The 19,246-nt window shown below is 43.3% G+C and overlaps 1 protein-coding gene across 1 annotated transcript in view; it reads right to left on the reverse strand.

Moving 5' to 3' along the window:
* Positions 1–19,246, reverse strand: part of card11 (caspase recruitment domain family, member 11) — a 92,667-nt gene that overhangs the window by 30,966 nt on the left and 42,455 nt on the right. The window contains 1 exon segment of the mRNA XM_028454504.1: positions 1,366–1,515. Coding sequence (XP_028310305.1) covers positions 1,366–1,515 — 150 coding nt within the window.

Raw genomic sequence — 19,246 nt, forward strand, 5'->3', positions numbered from 1 at the left:
GTGTGAGTTCACCTGTACATCCCGATGTAGTGCACGCACGCGCGTCAGCCGTGTGTGTGTGTTTGTTTACATTGTAGCTGCTAGCATCTTTCTTAGCAAATAGTAGAATATGAGAAGAAACACTCACCGTTGCGCAGAACAAACAATAATCATAGTGGACCCATCCGCTCACAATAACGTTACATTCCTCTGTCTAAAAAAAAAAAAAGTTTGCGATTTAATCGACTAACGACCATCAGCACAGGCACCGCCCACACTCATGGAGATGAAGAAGGAAGTGACGTCTGTGACCCGAGATTTAAAGTAATCACGGGAATAATATTAAAAAACAATGAAATATTAACTTACATGACTTTTAACGGTACAAAAACCTTTTTAATATTGACTTTTTTTTTTTAACCCAAACAAACTGAGACACGGTGACGTCATGTACCCGGAACCGGAAGTGGCGATAGATATAGATGGTGCGCTAGCGCCCCCTCACACGCTGAGGTCAAAAGCTGAATAGGTTTCATTTTGGGGCCGTTCAGAAGTGAAATAAAATTAAAATAAAAACTTGGAAATTACCAAATTACTCCAAAATAACAGATACACATACTCGGGCTATTTGGAACCTGTTGACAAAGTTAGCATTAGTCTAGAAATAGCATTAACCTATCAATAGCATTAGCATTCACATAGCATTAGCCTAGCATTAGATTTCACCTATCAATAGCATTAGCATTAGTTTAGCAATAGCATTAACTAAGCATTAGCTAAGCAATAACCTAGCAATAGCTGAATATTAGCAAAAGTTGAAAAGGTTGGAAAAGATTGAAAATTCCAATAGAAATGAATAGGAAAGAAAAAATGTAATAAATCTAAAAGTTACAAATTGTTAACGTAAAAGCATAAATCTTGAAAACTTTGTGAATTTTTTCATAGCTTATTTGTCATAATCGGACAAACGGTATAGGAGGAGTTAACAACGACAAAAAAAAAAAGATAACAATAGCGAGGACTAATCACTAATTAATTACAGTGTAGATGTGTAGTGGAGTATCTGCTCTGCTGCGGCTGCTTGTGTGTGAGCTTTGTGTCAGAGGAGAGGCTGTGAACCTCTAGTTACAGCGAGTGACGCTTTCAAGTCAGAGTCTCTAAAACACCAGAAAAATCTCCAATAACAAGATAAAGTCCCGACATTTGTCACTCGTCTCTATTGAGAAAAAAGTTGCTAAGAGCTCCACAGTTCACAAGGATACGAATAAGGGACCATAGGTTTGAAAACAGGGAGGGGAGGGGGGAATGTGGTTGTTTCAATACAAGTCTCATTATTCTACATACTGCAGCTTTAAGTGTTACTGTAACTGAGAGTATCAGACTGACCACGGCTTTCAGGTTAGGTCTACGTCTCAGGCGAGACTCCTCAGGCAAGATTTTCTGTGACTCATCACTGGACCATTCTGATTGGAGCAGTGTTGGTTTTAACCCCTCCTCCTCAGAGATGATGGTTGATGGTAGGTCCCTCGGTAGACTCTGGTAGGAAAACATGGTGGAATAAAAAACAATCAATAGAAGCATCTGATAGGGATCATAAGCATTTAACATTTACTTTATTGATGAGTCTATTTAGATTTAGGCATAAAGAGTTTATTTGCTAATGCAGATATTTTATTTCATTCTATTTCAATTATTCAATCATTTATCTTCTCTGGATGCTGGTTGCTTTTATGTTGTTGTTTTCTAAATCTTTCATAAGCTCTTATTTTTTATTTACTAATGTTTTATTGTTTATTGTTGACTGTGAGACCTTTTTATGTGTTTTTGTGATTGTTTGTTTGTGTTAGCAGGCTCTCTGTCACAGCGAATGGTTACCCAGAAACACAGAAGAACACGTAATTTTTCTCTCCCGTGATCACCACACTGGTGCAGGCCATTTATTCATCACATGATTGACATACGTCACTTCCTTGGAAAAAAAAAGAAAAACAGAAAATGGGAACACATGTCAACACCCCCACTTGTTCACTCTTTCTGATTCCCTTTGAACCACATAAGTAGGCCTGTACAGTGTACACCCTAACATAGACATTGTGTATACATATATTTATTTTTTTAATTTTATTTATTCAGTTTATTTCCGACATGGTTACATTCACTTTGTTTTTTTTTTTTCACATTTTTTTTTTTTTTTTTTTGTACATGCCGAAAAAGGAGACGAGAGAAGCAGTTTGCTTATCTGGGTCCCGTCCCCTGTTTTACCATCGCAAATTTACATGGGTTTACATGTCTCTCTGGTCAAACATTCTTGAGTTGTTCTGAACACTCCTTTTTTTTGTGTATTCTCATCTGTAGTCAGTGTTGTCTTTTTTTTTTTTTTTTTTTTTTTTTTAATTCCTCCTCCTCTCTATTGTTGTTCGTGTTGGCCTTGTTCCCTGCCAGACGTTGTTAGCATTCCTCCAGTTCAAGAAGAGTTCCTCTTTCGAAGGTGTTTGGAAGGTTTTTCCCTTTTCATCCATAATGTCACCACTCGGGAATGTCTTTTTTGGACACACAAGTTTGCAGCTTGTTTTGTCTCTAGATCAAGGTTAATCCAGCTGTTGTTAGTTCTATTGGCAGTGTTGTATTTTCCACTGTTAGATTTAACTTGTATAAACACATTATTACATCTTAGTTCATAAGCAAGGTAGTAATTTCATTGTACAGGAAAACGTGTTTCTAACTGCACATATAACAATAAACACTTTGAATTTAAATTTAATGTAATCCTTAATCACCCCACCACCTAGCTATTGAAATGAATAAATGACAGACCTTTTTTACTCTTGGTTTCCACATTTAATTCAGTCTCCGTAAAATAATCACAGTCTGAGTTTTGTTTCCAGTGTTTATATAGATCTGGGTCCATATCCATGATTACCATCAGTAATGTTGTTGTTTAGGTGGATCCTTCGTATTTTCCCAAGTCTTCCATCGTTTTGATGAGGATTGGTTTTCCGTTCTCTTCTCCCAGTGGTGTGATGTAAATCCTGCAGTTCCTTGTCCACTTCTTTAAAATCTTTCCTCCTTTTTTATTTGGCGTGCCTTCCATGCGATGCTTGCATGTTTTTTTGTCAGGCTTTCATTAATAAAAACCTTCGTTTCCTTCAGCTTTCTTCCTTGCTTCAGTAGTTCTCCTTTGAATTTCATATTCGTGAAGGTTATTTTTACAGCTCTGTTATCATTTTTCTTTGGCAGGAGATGGCAGGAGTTGATGTTGTCAGGGTTCAGGACAATGTCCTTCGACTCCAGGTAGTCAATGACCTGTTGTTCAATCGATTTTGTTTCTTCGTCACTCGGGTAACTCCTGGGTTTTATCTTTAGGCCTGTGATGATGACATCGTTCTCTCTTTCCTTTTGTTCCAGCTGTTCAACCCTGGCGTTCAACAATTTTATCTCTTCAGCATTTCTTTCATTCTTTTCTTTCAGTACCTTTGCTTCGCTTTGTAGGTTTTCCAGTGAGTTTTCCAGCGTCTTTTCCAACGACTTTATCTCGGCAGATAGGTTTCGTAGACCCTTGCGTATCATCTCCTTGACCTCTTCCAAACCCGAATTGGGTTCTGTCCCTGATACAGGTATAAGTTACACACCAAACAAAATCATATCAAACTTTGACAATTGAGATTTGTTTGCTGGCTTTGTCATTACATCAGCAACCATTTGATTAGTGGGACAATAGATCAGGTGAATCCTGCCTGTGTTAACTTTGGATCTCACAAAGTCATATTTGATATCCACGTGTTTACAGCGTGGTCTCTGTACAAGATTCTGAGCTAAAGCATTAGCTCCCTGGTTGTCCTCTTATAGACTACATGAGTATTTGTGTCCATCAAAACACTCCTAGAGCTGCTGTAGATACACATGAACTAAAGCCATATGTACAGTGTTACAGTAGACTGTCTCTTACTTTTCCATGACAATAGTGGTCCATCTTTGTTTAGGCTAATGCAGTAAACTGTGGTGCTTCTCCAGTCACTCACATCACTGTAAGCATAAATGACATCATTATCAATGTACTTTCTGAAACAGAGCTCTTTGCTTACTGTACCCTTCAAATATTACAAAGTATGCTTTACTGTAGTCCACTGTTCAGATGTAGGTCTTATAAAATACTGAGATAGTTTACTGATCACAAAGTTCTAATCTGGCCTAGTACAGGAGGCTAGATAGATTCATCTGCTGACTGCCTCTGTATTATCATTATTTCATCATCATCATTATAATCTAGTTTCTGCTCACAAGGCATAGCTCTAGCTTTACAGTTTACCATGTCAAACCTTTCCAATATTTTATGAATATATCTGATTGGGACATTGTAATATATTCATTAATCTGCTCAAAATCAATCTCTAATAAATGTTTTAACTGTCCTAAATCTTTCATACTAAATTTTGAATGGAGCATTTTTTTTCACACATATAAGTACATTCTCATTACTGGTGGTAATAATCAATCATCAATACATATTATGATGTGAATGATTCTGCTATAAACAGTGGTCAGCTGGGTTCTGTACAAAATTGTTCTCGCACAAAAACTAATGCAACATATGGTTCCAGTTACGACTGTTTTAGTCCGTATAGTGATGTTTGCAGTTTACACACCAGTCTGTCCTTAGATTTCACTTTATAGCCTTGAGGTCCTTCAATGTAAATCATGTAAATAGACAGTTTTCACATCCATCTGATGTACTATGAGATTCTCCTGAGCTGCCTTTAGTACCAGTAGTCTGATACTGGTCATGTTCACTGTAGGAGAGAAAGTCTCATCATAGTTCACACCTTTCTTCTGACTATATCCCTCAGCCACGTATCAAGCCTTATATTTGTCTGATCCATCTGGGTTCTTTTTGAGTGCATAGACCCATTCACCCCCCACTACATCTTTACCCAGTGGTAGTGTGACAGGGTAAAGGTCTCATTGTCCTTTAAAGATTGGATCTCTTCATCCATAGCACTAACCCACTGGTTTACATCTGGTGAGGTTATAGCCTCTTTGTATGTTTGAGGTAAGTTACATAAAAGTCTGTAACAATAATCAATATTGGTTTCATCCTCAAAACTACATAATCATCTAAATAACCAGGTCTCCTCCTCTCTCTAGTCAGATAGTGTCTCTGATCAGATTTGTCCTCGTCCTCTTTTGGTGATTTTTCTGGTTCTTTATTCATCATTTGTATCTGATTATCACTCTGTGATTCTTTGTTCTTCAGATACTTGTGTTAACGTGTGGTTTTTACAGTCAGTCTGTTAACCATAAACTCATCCTCATCTGCATCCAGCACTTCTGCACTTCACTTGGATATAAACTCCACTAGTCTATGTCTTTGTACTTTTCTTTTGCTGGGATAGTACACTAAATAGGCGGGGCTATTCTTATCATATCCAACAAAGACCTCCCTCTAACACCTTCAGTTTAACTTTCCCTTCTGCTGTTTGTATGAATAACATAATTGTCCAAATTTTTTGCATTCTGGAAACATTGGGCTTTCTGTCAGTTAGCATGTAGTAGGGAGTCTGCTTAGTACGGTTGCTAAAGCATCTATTCCTCACGACTGCAGCTGTTTAGACACCATAGGTCCACAGCATCTTTGGTAGCCCACTTTGTAAAAGCATACACCTAGCCATGTCAGTGTTCTCCAGCTGTGTTCAGCAGTACCATTCTGGTGTGGAGAGTATGGGGCAGATGTCTCATGCCTAATACCACTCCTACACATTAAACTATTGAACTCTTTTCCTGTGTATTCTGTTCCATTATCAGATCTCATGTATTTAACATGCCCATAAGGAGCTATGTCTACTAGAAACTTCTCAGTATCTGTGTCACTTTTATTCTTCAGGAAATACACAAACATTGCACTAGAATAATCATCTGTAAATGCAAGTGCATATTTAGGACCTTCTCTGGACATTGGGTCGATCAGACCAGCTAAATCTGTGTGCACCATTTCCAGAGGTGCTTTAGCTCTGGCATCTGGACCTCTATTTCTGGTTTATATAAACTTCCCTTGTGTGCAGACTTCACATTGTGGTATAGTTTTGTTTCTCTTATCTTTTAATTCCATACCATCAACTACATTCTTCAGTTTCATGATATCTCCATAATTGCAATGTCCTAGGATTTCATGCCAAGTCTGTAAATCATGGCATTTGTTACACTGGTCATTGCTAACATTGTCTACAGTGTGCAGATAATAAAGTTTACTGTGTACATGTATTGGGAATTTGCTACCGTCTTTATGTAGCAGAACATTCTTCTTCTCCCTGAAGATGACCATAGCTTTGGCAGCCTTTAACAGAGAAGATATCCTGGGGATATGTCGGGATGTACAGGGTGTTCCTCAGCGTTGTTGAAACGACGCCCCCTGCTGTCAACCAGCCTCACCTCTGCATCCCCTCTGCACTTTACGACCCCACTCCTGGTACCATCAGCCAGCTCAACGCTGTGCATCCCGGCTTGGAAACTTTCTTCGAACTTCCTGAACGTTGTGATGTCTGTGATTATGAGTGACGTTGCTCCTACATCCACCATCAGACCTCTGCTCTTCACTTCTGGTACTGGCATCTCCACGTCGCTTATGAGGAAAGCATACTCCTTCTCCGCCGAGTCAGACACTCCCTGTGCTTTATCCCACTGCTGCTTCTTCCTTCTACACACTGCACTATTGTGTGTGTGCGGTACTTTTACAGTGAAAACACAACTGTTTACGCTGACAGCCTCTGGATATGTGGCCTTTTGCTCCACATTTGTAGCACACAATGTCTGGATTGTCCTTTGCGCTCTCCTGTGCGTGTTTCGTGCCAAACTGTGCACTTGCCTTCATCATATTGTCTTCAGACGCATATTCTCAATGTCCTCATAACTTCTAAGTTTAGTCTTAAACTCAGAAAAAGTCATTTTGTCCTCACTCTGAGACACATAAATAGCAAATGGTTTAAATGACTCAGGGAGCCCTTTCAAAATCATAGTTATTAAAAGTCCGTCACTCAGCTCCTCGCCCGCACTTCTCAATGTAGTGATTGCGGTCTCAGCTCTGATAACGTATTCAGAGACTTTCTCCATGGGTGACTTTTGTATTGAGGTCAGTTCTGTGTAGAAGTTGATCACTCGGGGCTTGCCTTTTCCAGCCTAGAACTCTCGGAGGATCTTTAGCGCTGCACGTCCGTCATCTGCCGCATCACGCATCACCAGCGACAGGCTTTTGTCATCCAAAAACTGAATGAGCTCTGCATAGGCATCGCCATTTTTCTCCTCATCCTCCCTATCGTCTGGAGCGGGCTCTTCTAGGATGGTCTCTTTAAGCCCATGGAGACGGAGGTGGCCCAAAAACTTTGTCTCCCACAACTCGCACCCCTTCTCATCTCCATCAAAAACAAGCCTTCCCCAGCGGCTCGGGGCCATGTCTTTGTCCTTCCTGCTCATTGTGAGCGCTGTGGTGGGCAAACTCAGGTGCACGCGTATAACGTTGCGACTTTCACCGTCACTGTTAGCGGGTTCTCTGTCGTAGCGAATGGTTACCAAGAAAACACAGAAGAACACGTAATTTTTCTCTCCCGTGATCACCACACTGGTGCAGGCCATTTATTCATCACATGATTGACATACGTCACTTCCTTGGGAAAAAAAAAGAAAAACAGAAAATGGGAACATCTCAACAGTTTGTATGGTTTGTATGAACCCAGAGTCTGAAATAAAGCTATCTATCTATCTCCATTATCTATCTATCTACATTATCTATCTATCTATCTATCTATCTATCTATCTATCTATCTATCTATCTATCTACATTATCTATCTATCTATCTATCTACATTATCTATCTATCTATCTATCTACATTATCTATCTATCTACATTATCTATCTATCTATCTATCTATCTATCTATCTATCTACATTATCTATCTATCTATCTATCTACATTATCTATCTATCTACATTATCTATCTATCTATCTATCTATCTATCTATCTATCTATCTATCTATCTATCTATCTACATTATCTATCTATCTATCTATCTATCTATCTATCTATCTATCTATCTATCTACATGATCTATCTATCTATCTATCTATCTATCTATCTATCTATCTCCATTATCTATCTATCTACATTATCTATCTATCTGTCTATCTACATTATCTATCTATCTATCTATCTATCTACATTATCTATCTATCTATCTACATTATCTATCTATCTATCTATCTATCTATCTACATTATCTATCTATCTACATTATCTATCTATCTATCTATCTATCTACATTATCTATCTATCTATCTATCTATCTATCTATCTATCTACATTATCTATCTATCTATCTATCTCCATTATCTATCTATCTACATTATCTATCTATCTACATTATCTATCTATCTATCTATCTATCTACATTATCTATCTATCTATCGATCTATCTATCTATCTATCTATCTATCTACATTATCTATCTGTCTGTCTATCGATCTATGTTATTTAAATATCCTTAGAACAGTTTTGTCTATCAAACATGTTTTGTGTACTGCTGTCTGTCTTTGTAAAGTAGATTAATAATCTCAATGTGGTTCTCCTGGTAAATTAATAATAATAATAATAATAATAATAATAATAATAATAATAATAATAAAAACTAGAGGACTCAGAGAACGCAGACCTCCACCAAGTGCAGCACTAGTACCGGACGGGACATTCACACAATGCACTTCTCTAACACTACTACATTACCCATAAGCCACCACGCTTAAATGAGGCTCAGGCACAGCTCCTATTTTCCTATTTTTTGGTATTTTCTCATTTTTGGTCATTCAGAACATCTCTAAAATGTAATCACCTGTTCATTGTCCCATTATCAACATTTCCTGAAAATGTCATCCAAATTCTTTCATAACCTTTCAAGTTATGTTGAATACAGACAGAAAGACAAATAAACGCAGGGTAAAACATAACCTTCCACTCTGCGCTTCACACTTGGTGGAGGTAATAAAAATAATAATAATAACTTTTACACCTGTGTTACAAGTTTATGTTTCTTTTTATTTGTAGAATACAGTAAAAATGTGTAGTAGTAACGCCAATTGTATTGTTAATTTCACTTGAACTATGCAGCTCTAAAAATGGCGTCAGCTCGCTTTCCGTGTGTTAATTAGTGTACTTGTTACATATCATATAATTTACTGTGTTGTGTATTTTGTGTATTATTGGAGGCATATGGTAATCGTACATTGTTTATCCTTTTAGTTTCACCTTTTCAAACATCATTAAACCTGCTTAAAGACACACGTCTGTAGATTCATTGAGAGAGGAGTAAACGTCATAGCTGTCAATAACAGCACAGTGAAACGGCGTCATCCACGCTTGGAGATCCTGTGGTCGGTTTCCCCTGCGACTAGAGTGAATCTACACTGACCACTACTACGCCTCAAGCAGCACGGCATACAGCAGTGATTCAGCAGTCGTCACCTAGTCAACGCAGCTGTGGCCGACACCGCTCAACCAGAAAAGTCTTCATCATCGGACCGCACATCAACCAACATGCTGTCTGTCAAGCCTACCTCCAGCAAGACTACATCCTCCAAAGCACCGAGCAAAAAGACATCAACCTACAAAACCCGATCAGAGGCTGGGTCCACAGGTTCTGCAGCAGCCAAGGCAAGGGCAAAAGCTGAGGCAGCAAAAGCCTGTTTCAACTTTGCAGAAAAAGAAGTGAGTTTGAAATTAGAAAAAGCTAAACTTGAAGCATCTATTGAGCTATTACAGCAGGAAAAAGATTTAGCTTCAGCTATAGCAGAAGCAGAGGCATTAGAAGCAGCTGTCCCCTCACAGTTAGATACACAAAGTGATCCGACCCCTTCTGAAACAGCTGAACGCACAAAACAGTATGTTATTGACCAAGCTGAATTTGTAATTAATGCTGAAAGTCACCCATCAGAGCCAATAGTAAACAATGACAATAACATACAGCTTAAACAGGAGCACACAAGAGATGAAGTATTACACCCCATTGAAGTAAATAACAACCGATATTTCACTCCACATGTTCTTCATCAAAATGCCAACCTTTCCCAGCATGTCCAAGCTAGCGCCTTCTCTCATCCTGGTAAACCTGACACTACCAATCTGTCCCACAAGGTGGCACCATCCGCACATTACATTCCTTACCAAGAGCCCAAAGACAGAAATGTCAGTGACTTTAGCAGGTACTTTGCTCGCAGGGAAATAGTGGCAACTGGACTTCTTCAGTTTATTAATAAACCCCAAAACTTCAGAGCATGGAAACGCTCCTTTTACAATGCAACTAAAGAAATAGACTTGACAACTAGTGAAGAAATGAACTGTATGTTAAAATGGCTTGGCAAAGAGTCTGCTGAGCACTCTGAGCAAATCAAAGCCATACACATAAATAAACCTGCAGCAGGTCTAGAAATGATATGGAATAGACTTGAACAATGTTACGGCTCAGCTGAGGTGATTGAGGATGCTCTCTTCAAAAGAGTAGACTCATTTCCAAAAATCACATCCAAAGACCATGTCACACTGAGAAAGTTTAGTGACTTACTGATGGAAATGCAGTGTGCTAAAGCCGATGGAGAACTTCCGGGCCTCGCATTTCTAGACACAGCTAGAGGTGTAAATCCTATTGTTCAAAAGCTCCCATTTAGCTTACAGGAAAAATGTATAACAGTTGGAACAAATTACAAATGTCATAATAGTGTCAATATCCAACATTTAGCATTTTTACTAACTTTGTCACACAAGAGGCTAGCGCAAGGAACGACCCTAGCTTTCAGTTCAACTTACATCCTGATACAATCACCAAGACAGACAAACCTCTGTGGAGAGCAAACAGACAAAGAGAGATATCAGTGCACAAAACAGACATTGATCCAGGCTCCAACGAACAAGCGTATGCAAACAAGAGAGCAGATGTGAAACTCTGCCCGCTTCACAAAAAGCCTCATCCGTTAACAAAATGCAGAACTTTTTGTATGAAATCACTCGATGAGAGGAAAACGTTCGTAAAAGAATACAACATCTGTTTCAAATGCTGTGGCTCATCCAAACATATAGCAAAGGACTGCAAAGTCAAACTCCAGTGTTCTGAGTGTGGCAATGAAAATCACTGTGCTGCACTTCATCCTGGCCCAGCCCCATGGCAGACAGAACAAGAGCCAAAAGTTGAACCGGCAGCAGAGCATGGTGGGGAGCCAGACAACTCACATGAGATCACATCAAAATGCACTCAGGTTTGTGGTGAACATGAGGCAGGTAGATCATGCTCTAAAATTTGTCTTGTGAAAGTTTACCCGGCATGCTCACCGGACAAAGCAGTACAACTCTATGCTATTCATGATGAACAGAGTAACAGATCATTAGTCCGCCCAAAATTTTTTGAAATGTTTCACGACTGCAGTCCTAGTTCTCCCTATTCTCTCAGAACATGCACAGGTGTTAAAGAGACTATGGGTAGGAGAGCTACTGGTTATGTAGTGGAATCTTTAGATGGCACACTCCAAATCCCACTGCCAAGCCTCATTGAATGTATAATCATTCCAAATGAGAGAGATGAGATTTCACCTCCAAGTGCAGCTCTGCATCATAGTCACCTAAAGTCAGTTGCTCATCTCATCCCTGAGCTGGACTCTAACACACAAATACTTATGCTCCTTGGACGGGATGTTCTAAGAGTACACAAAGTCTGCAAGCAGATAAGTGGCCCTCACAATGCACCCTATGCACAAAAATTGGACATAGGGTGGCTCATAGTAGGAAACGTGTGTTTAGGTGACGTCCACAAAACTTTGGCAGTAAAAACTCTCTTCACTAATGCAACAGAGAAAGGCCGCCCCACAATGTTTGAGCCGTGCCGAAATGTATTCAATGTAAAAGAAAAACATTGTGACATACAAATCCCTTATAACTTCAGCACTCAGCTCCTTGACAGCTCCACTTGTGAACCAGACCACTTAGGATGTAATGTGTTCAAACAAACCAGACTTGACAATTACATCTCACACTCTATTCAAGACAATACATTTCTGAAAATAATGGAGGAAGGACTAACCAAGGACAAAGATGGTGATTGGACAGCTCCTTTGCCGTTCAAAACACAGCGTCAAAAACTACCAAATAACAGGCCACAAGCACTGAATCGCCTCATGTCACTTATCCGCAGCTTTTAAAGGAAAAAGGAAATTAAGGAACATTTCATTAGCTTCATGGACAAAATATAAAAAAATGGTGATGCAGAAATAGCTCCTCCTTTAAAAGGCGGAGAAGAATGTTGGTATTTGCCACTGTTTGGTGTTAACCACCCGCGAAAACCTCAGCAGATTAGAGTGGTCAGGAGACAGAGCTCTGTACAGAGCTGCGTGAGCTGACCTGAAAAGAGGAACAAAAAGAGCCAAGGCAGATCACAGGATGTGCATAGAGTCCCACCTGTCCAGCAACAACACACGGGAAGTGTGGCGGGGAATAAAAGACATCACAAATCTCAGAGGCTGTGATGTGTCCACAGAAGACCTGAGCATGGCACTGGCTGAGGAGTTAAACTGCTTCTTCGCTCGTTTTGAAACACCTCAGCAGTACTCATCTGCTCCAGCCCTGCCCCACCCCTATCTGGCTCCTGCACCACTCCATTCACTGTACAGGAACACAATGTCAGGCGGGTGCTTCTGACAGTGAACCCTGAAAAAGCTGCTGGCCCAGACGGAGTACCTGAGACATCACGGCAGTCTGCAAGAAGGCTCAGCAGCGGCTACACTTCTTGAGAGTAATCAGGAGGTACAAACTAAATTCCAACCTACTGCTGATCTTCTACCGCTCAGCCATCGAGAGCCTGCTGATGTACTGTATCACAAAGCCACCCTGGCTTTGACCTGTTTGACTTGTTGCCCTCAGGGAGGCGCTACAGGTGCATTAAGGTCAGAACAAAGAGACTCAAAAACAGCTTTTTTCCAAAAGCAATAACCACTCTGATTTCTCATATGCGCTAATCTCATATTCATACCCACGGACTCTGCTCAGCCACTTTTTAATAATATAACTTCTGTAATATCATTGAACGGCATTTATAGACCATGTGCTATACACCAGACACTGTATATAGCAATGTAATTGTTTATTTATTTATTTATTTTTAATACAAAATGTACATACTGCTCCTCCATGAACCGCTACCTTAATGTGGTGGAGGGGTTTGAGTACCCGAATGATCCTGGGAGCTATGTTGTCGGGGGCTTAATGTTCCTGGTAGGGTCTCCCAAGGCAAACAGGTCCCAGGTGACGGGTCCGACTAAGAGCGGTTCAATAGCCATATATGAAAGATAAAAATCAAAGGCAGTTCACGTCGCCCGGATTGGCGCTACCGGGGCCCCACCTTGGAGCCAGGCCCGGGGTTGGGGCTCGAGTGCGAGCGCCTGGTGGCCGGGGCTTTGCCCACGGGCCCTGGCCGGGCAGAGCCCGAAAGGACGACGTGGGCCCGCCCTCCCGTAGGCCCACCACCCGCAGGAGGGATCATATGAGGCCGGTGCAGTGTGGATCGGGCAGTCGTCCAGGGCGGGGGCCTTGGCGATCTGATCCCCAGCTACAGAAGCTAGCGTTAGGGACGTGGAATGTCACCTCTCTGGCGGGGAAGGAGCCTGAGCTTGTGTGCGAGGTGGAGAAGTTCGGACTAGATATAGTCGGTCTCACCTCGACACATAACAAGGGCTCTGGAACCAGCCTTCTCGACAGGGGTTGGACTCTCTTCTACTCTGGAGTCGCCAATGGTGAGAGGCGCCGGGCCGGGGTGGCTATACTTCTTGCCCCCCGACTTAGTGCCTGTACGTTGGAGTTTACCCCGGTAGACGAGAGGGTAGCCTCCCTCCGCCTTCGGGTGGGGGGACGGATCATGACTGTTGTTTGTGCCTATGGGCCAAACAGCAGCTAGGAGTATCCACCCTTCTTGGATTCCTTAGAGGGAGTACTGGAGAGTGCTCCTTCTGGGGATTCCCTCGTTCTGCTGGGGGACTTCAACGCTCACGTTGGCAGCGACAGTGAGACCTGGAGGGGCGTGATTGGGAGGAACGGCCCCCCTGATCGGAACCCGAGCGGTGTTTTGTTGTTGGACTTCTGTGCTCGCCACAGATTGTCCATAACAAACACCATGTTCAAGCATAAGGGTGTCCATATGTGCACTTGGCACCAGGACACCCTAGGCCGCAGCTCGATGATCGACTTCGTAGTTGTGTCATCGGACTTGCGGCCGCATGTCTTGGACACTCGGGTAAAGAGAGGGGCGGAGCTGTCAACTGATCACCACCTGGTGGTGAGTTGGCTCCGATGGCGGGGGAGGATGCCGGTTAGACCTGGCAGACCCAAACGTATAGTGAGGGTCTGCTGGGAACGCCTGGCAGAGTCTCCCGTCAGAAGGAGCTTCAACTCCCACCTCCGGGAAAATTTCAACCATGTCTCGGAGGAGGCGGGGGACATTGAGTCTGAGTGGGCCATGTTCCGTTCCTCTGTTGCTGAGGTGGCTGATCGGTGCTGTGGCCGCAAGGTAGTCGGTGCCTGTAGTCGGTGCCTTTTTGGCCTGTGGGACTCCGAAGGCAGCAGACAGGTACCGACGGGCCAAGCGGAGTGCAGCCACGGCGGTCGCCAAGGCAAAAGCCCGGACATGGGAGGAGTTTGGTGAGGCCATGGAGAACGACTTCCGGACGGCTTCAAAGAGATTCTGGACCACTATCCGGCGTCTCAGGAGGGGGAAGCAGTGCACCGTCAACACTATGTATGGTGCGGATGGTGCGCTGCTGACCTCGACTCGAGACGTTGTGGATCGGTGGGGGGAATACTTCGAAGACCTCCTCAATCCCACCGACACGCCTTCCAATCAGGAAGCAGGGCCCAGGGACCCGAGAGTGGGCTCTCCTATCTCTGGGGCTGAGGTTGCCGAGGTGGTTAAAAAGCTCCTCGGTGGCAGGGCTCCGGGGGTGGATGAGATCCGCCCGGAGTTCCTCAAGGCCCTGGATGTTCTGGGGCTGTCATGGCTGACACGACTCTGCAACATCGCGTGGACATCGGGGGCAGTGCCTCTGGATTGGCAGACCGGGGTGGTGGTCCCCCTTTTTAAGAAGGGGGACCGAAGGGTGTGTTCCAATTATAGAGAGATCACACTCCTCAGCCTCCCCGGTAAGGTCTATTCAGGGGTACTGGAGAGGAGGGTCCGCCGGATAGTTGAACCTCGGATTCAGGAGGAGCAATGTGGTTTTCGTCCTGGCCGTGGAACTGTGGACCAGCTCTACACCCTCAGCAGGGTCCTTGAGGGGTCATGGGAATTTGCCCAACCAGTCCACATGTGTTTTGTGGACCTGGAAAAGGCATTTGACCGTGTCCCTCGGGGATTCCTGTAGGGGGTCCTCCGGGAGTATGGGGTATCGAACCTCCTGATAGGAGCTGTTCGTTCCCTGTATGACCGGAGTCAGAGTCTGGTCCGCATTGCCGGCAGTAAGTCGAAATCCTTTCCGGTGAGGGTTGGACTCCGCCAGGGCTGCCCTTTGTCACCGATTCTGTTCATAACTTTTATGGACAGAATTTCTAGGCGCAGTCAGGGCGTTGAGGGGGTCCGGTTTGGGGGCCTCAGTATTGCATCACTGCTTTTTGCAGATGATGTGGTCCTGTTGGCTCCAACATACCGTGACCTTCAACTCTCACTGGATCGGTTCGCAGCCGAGTGTGAAGCGGCCGGAATGAGAATCAGCACCTCCAATTCCGAGTCCATGGTTCTCGACCGGAAAAAGGTGGAGTGCCTTCTCCGGGTTGGAGATGAGGTTCTGCCCCAGGTGGAGGAGTTCAAGTACCTCGGGGTCTTGTTCACGAGTGAGGGAAGGATGGAGCGAGAGATCGACAGGCGGATTGGTGCGGCGTCTGCAGTGATGCAGAGTCTGCACCGGTCTGTCATTGTGAAAAGGGAGCTGAGCCAAAAAGCAAAGCTCTCGATTTACAGGTCGGTCTACGTTCAAACCCTCACCTATGATCATGAACTTTGGGTCATGACCGAAAGAACAAGATCACGGGTACAAGCGGCCGAAATGAGTTTCCTCCGTAGGGTGGCTGGGCTCTCCCTTAGAGATAGGGTGAGCAGCTCAGTCATTCGGGAGGGGCTCAAAGTAGATTCGCTGCTCCTCCGCATCAAGAAGAGCCAGATGAGGTGGCTTGGGCACCTAATTAGGATGCCCCCTGAACGCCTCCCTAGTGAGGCGTTCAGGGCACGTCCCTCCGGAAGGAGGCCCCGGGGAAGACCCAGGACATGCTGGAGAGACTATGTCTCTCGGCTGGCCTGGGAACGTCTCGGGGTCCCCCCGGAAGAGCTGGAGGAAGTGGCCGGGGAGAGGGAAGTCTGGGCCTCCCTACTGAGGATTCTGCCCCCGCGACCCGGAAACGGCTAAGCGGGAGAAGATGGATGGATGGATGGATGTACATACTGTTCACTTTACCTCCTTTCTTGTACTATTTATTTATGTCCTATGTTATATTGTTTATTTGTTTATTTTATTTCTTGCACTGTTACTGGAGTTGGCTTGTTTTAAGCTCATGGTACATGTGTACAATGACTATAAAGACATTCATTATCATCATCATCATTCATAAAACCTGCGACTACACAAAATCGCAGCCAACAAAAAGGAAGTTTTCCCCTCCCAAGACCATGCAAAAGACTTAAAAGAGTTGGACTTTGAAACGGATTCTGTTCCGATGCAAAGTAGTCTTGGTCTTATTTTGGACGTTAAAAAAGACTGCTTCACCTTTAAGACATCAGATGAGACTAAACCCTTCACTAGGCGAGGTATTCTATCAACAATAAACAGCCTTTATGATCCACTAGGCATTGACGCGCCAGTCACTATACAGGGAAAGTCTATTCTGTGCGAACTCACAGTTGAGAATGGGGACTGGGATGCTCCCTTGCCCCCAGAAATGGAAGAAACCTGGACACTTTGGAGAAACTCACTCAAAGAACTGTCAAAGCTGTCAATTCCCAGGGTGTACACAGACATCTCACCTTCTGCTGCCACCAAGAAAGAACTGTGGGGTTTTCTCTGACGCGTCCACTAAAGCCGTAGCAGCAGCAGCCTATCTTAGAGTTACAGACACACTAGGAAACTGTCAAGTTGGCTTTGTGATGGGTAAGGCAAAGTTATCTCCACGCCCTGATCAGACCACACCAAGATTAGAATTTAGCGTTGCTGTGTTAGCAGTAGAGCATGCAGATCTAATCTCAGACAAACTAGACATTGAACTAGACATTGCCACATTCTATACGGACAGTAAAGTTGCTCTAGGCTATATCTATAACGGGACTCGTAGATTTTATGTCTATGTTAGTAACCGTGTAAACAGAATACGTAGGTCCTCTCAGCCCAGCCAGTGGAAATACATAGCCAGCAGTCAGAACCCCGCGGATCACGCTACACGTTCTGTCCCTGCTTATCAACTGCCCCTAACTAACTGGTTCACTGGTCCAGACATTCTGTTTCAAATCAAAATCTATCCACTGACATATATAACCTTGTTGAGCCCAGCGCCGACGCAGAATTCAGACTACAGGTATCCACACTCAAAACCACTACATGCTCCAAACAACTTGGCTCTCAGAGATTTACAAGGGTTTTCGACTTGGAAATCACTCACTTGTGCACTTGCCCGTTTACTGTATATCATCCACAACTTCAGTTCACGCGAACCCAAACAATGTAAAGATTGGCATTACTGTGAAACAGGACTCACTGTAGCAGAGTTTAATCAGGCACAAGACGCTATAATCTGTGCACTGCAACACGATGTGTACGCAGATGAGATCAAGTGTGTACAAAGACAAGGAAAACTTCCTAAAACCAGCACTTTGAAAAACTTAGACCCCTTCTTAGATGAAAATGGATTCTTGTGAGTAGATGGTCGCTTTGCCAACTCAAATCTGAACCAAAACAAAAAGAATCCTCTCATCATCCCTGCACGTCATCATGTTGCAGCACTTCTTGTAAGGCACTACCACGAAGAAACTCAACACCAAGGTGGTCTGTTCACAGAAGGGGCTGTTCGTGCAGCAGGTTGGTGGATCGTAGGGGGCAAAAGAAAAGTGAGTACAGTCATCTTCAATTCCACAACTTGCAGAAGACTCCGTGCTCCTCTTAGCACACAGAAAATGTCTAACCTCCCACCAGGCCGTCTCTCAACAGACCCTCCGTTCACAAACATAGGCATAAATGTGTTTGGTCCATGGTTTGTGTCTACGAAAAGAACCAGGGGACATGTTATTTAAAACAAAAGGTGGGCTGTTATTTTTACATGTTTAAGTATAAGAGCAGTTCACTTCGAAGTGATTGAGTCCCTCGACACATCCAGTTTTATAAATGCACTCAGGCGGTTTCTAGCTATCAGAGGACCTGTCACAACCATTCAGTCCGACAGAGGCACAAACTTTGTCAGTGCATGTAAAGAACACCAAATCCCCTCAAACCTGGATAATACAGCTGTACAAACCTACTTAAAAGAACAGGGATATACATGGACTTTTAGTCACCACATGCTTGGTGGATCGTGGGAAAGGATGATCAGGCTCGCACGAAAAATACTGGACACTGTTTTTCCACCTTGAAAACACTAAACTCACACATGAGGTTCTTGTCACATTCATGTCGGAGGTGTCAGCCATTGTAAACGCTAGGTGTCTTGTTCCAGTTTCAGTGGACCCTAGCGACCCATTCATTCTGACTCCCGCTACCCTGCTCACTCAGAAAGGAACTCCACTTCAAGCACCAGCAGGTGACTTTTTGGTGTCGGACCTCTACAAGCACCAGTGGCGGCAGGTTCAGCACTTGTCAAACACCTTCTGGGACAAGTGGAAAAAAGAATTCCTTCCTACACTGCAGCCACGCCGCAAGTGGCAATCTGATGAACTAAACATCAGCCTAGGGAGTACAGTTGTACTTAAGGACACTCAGATACCCAGAAACCAATGGCCTCTTGGACTCATAACTCAAGTGTATCCTTCTAAAGATGGTAAAGTCCGTACAGTTGAGGTTAAAGTTCCTAAATCAGAGGGTACTAAAGTTTATATTAGGCCCATCTCAGAGGTTGTTGTTTTAGTCCCTACTTAGATGCTTTATTTTGTGGCGTTTAATCACGCCAGACGGGGAGTGTTCTGTTATGCATAATAAGCATAGTTTTTAGTTTAAAATATGTATTTTGCCCT

The sequence above is a fragment of the Gouania willdenowi genome, chromosome 8, assembly GCF_900634775.1.
Source record: "Gouania willdenowi chromosome 8, fGouWil2.1, whole genome shotgun sequence".
Lineage (NCBI taxonomy): Eukaryota > Metazoa > Chordata > Actinopteri > Blenniiformes > Gobiesocidae > Gouania > Gouania willdenowi.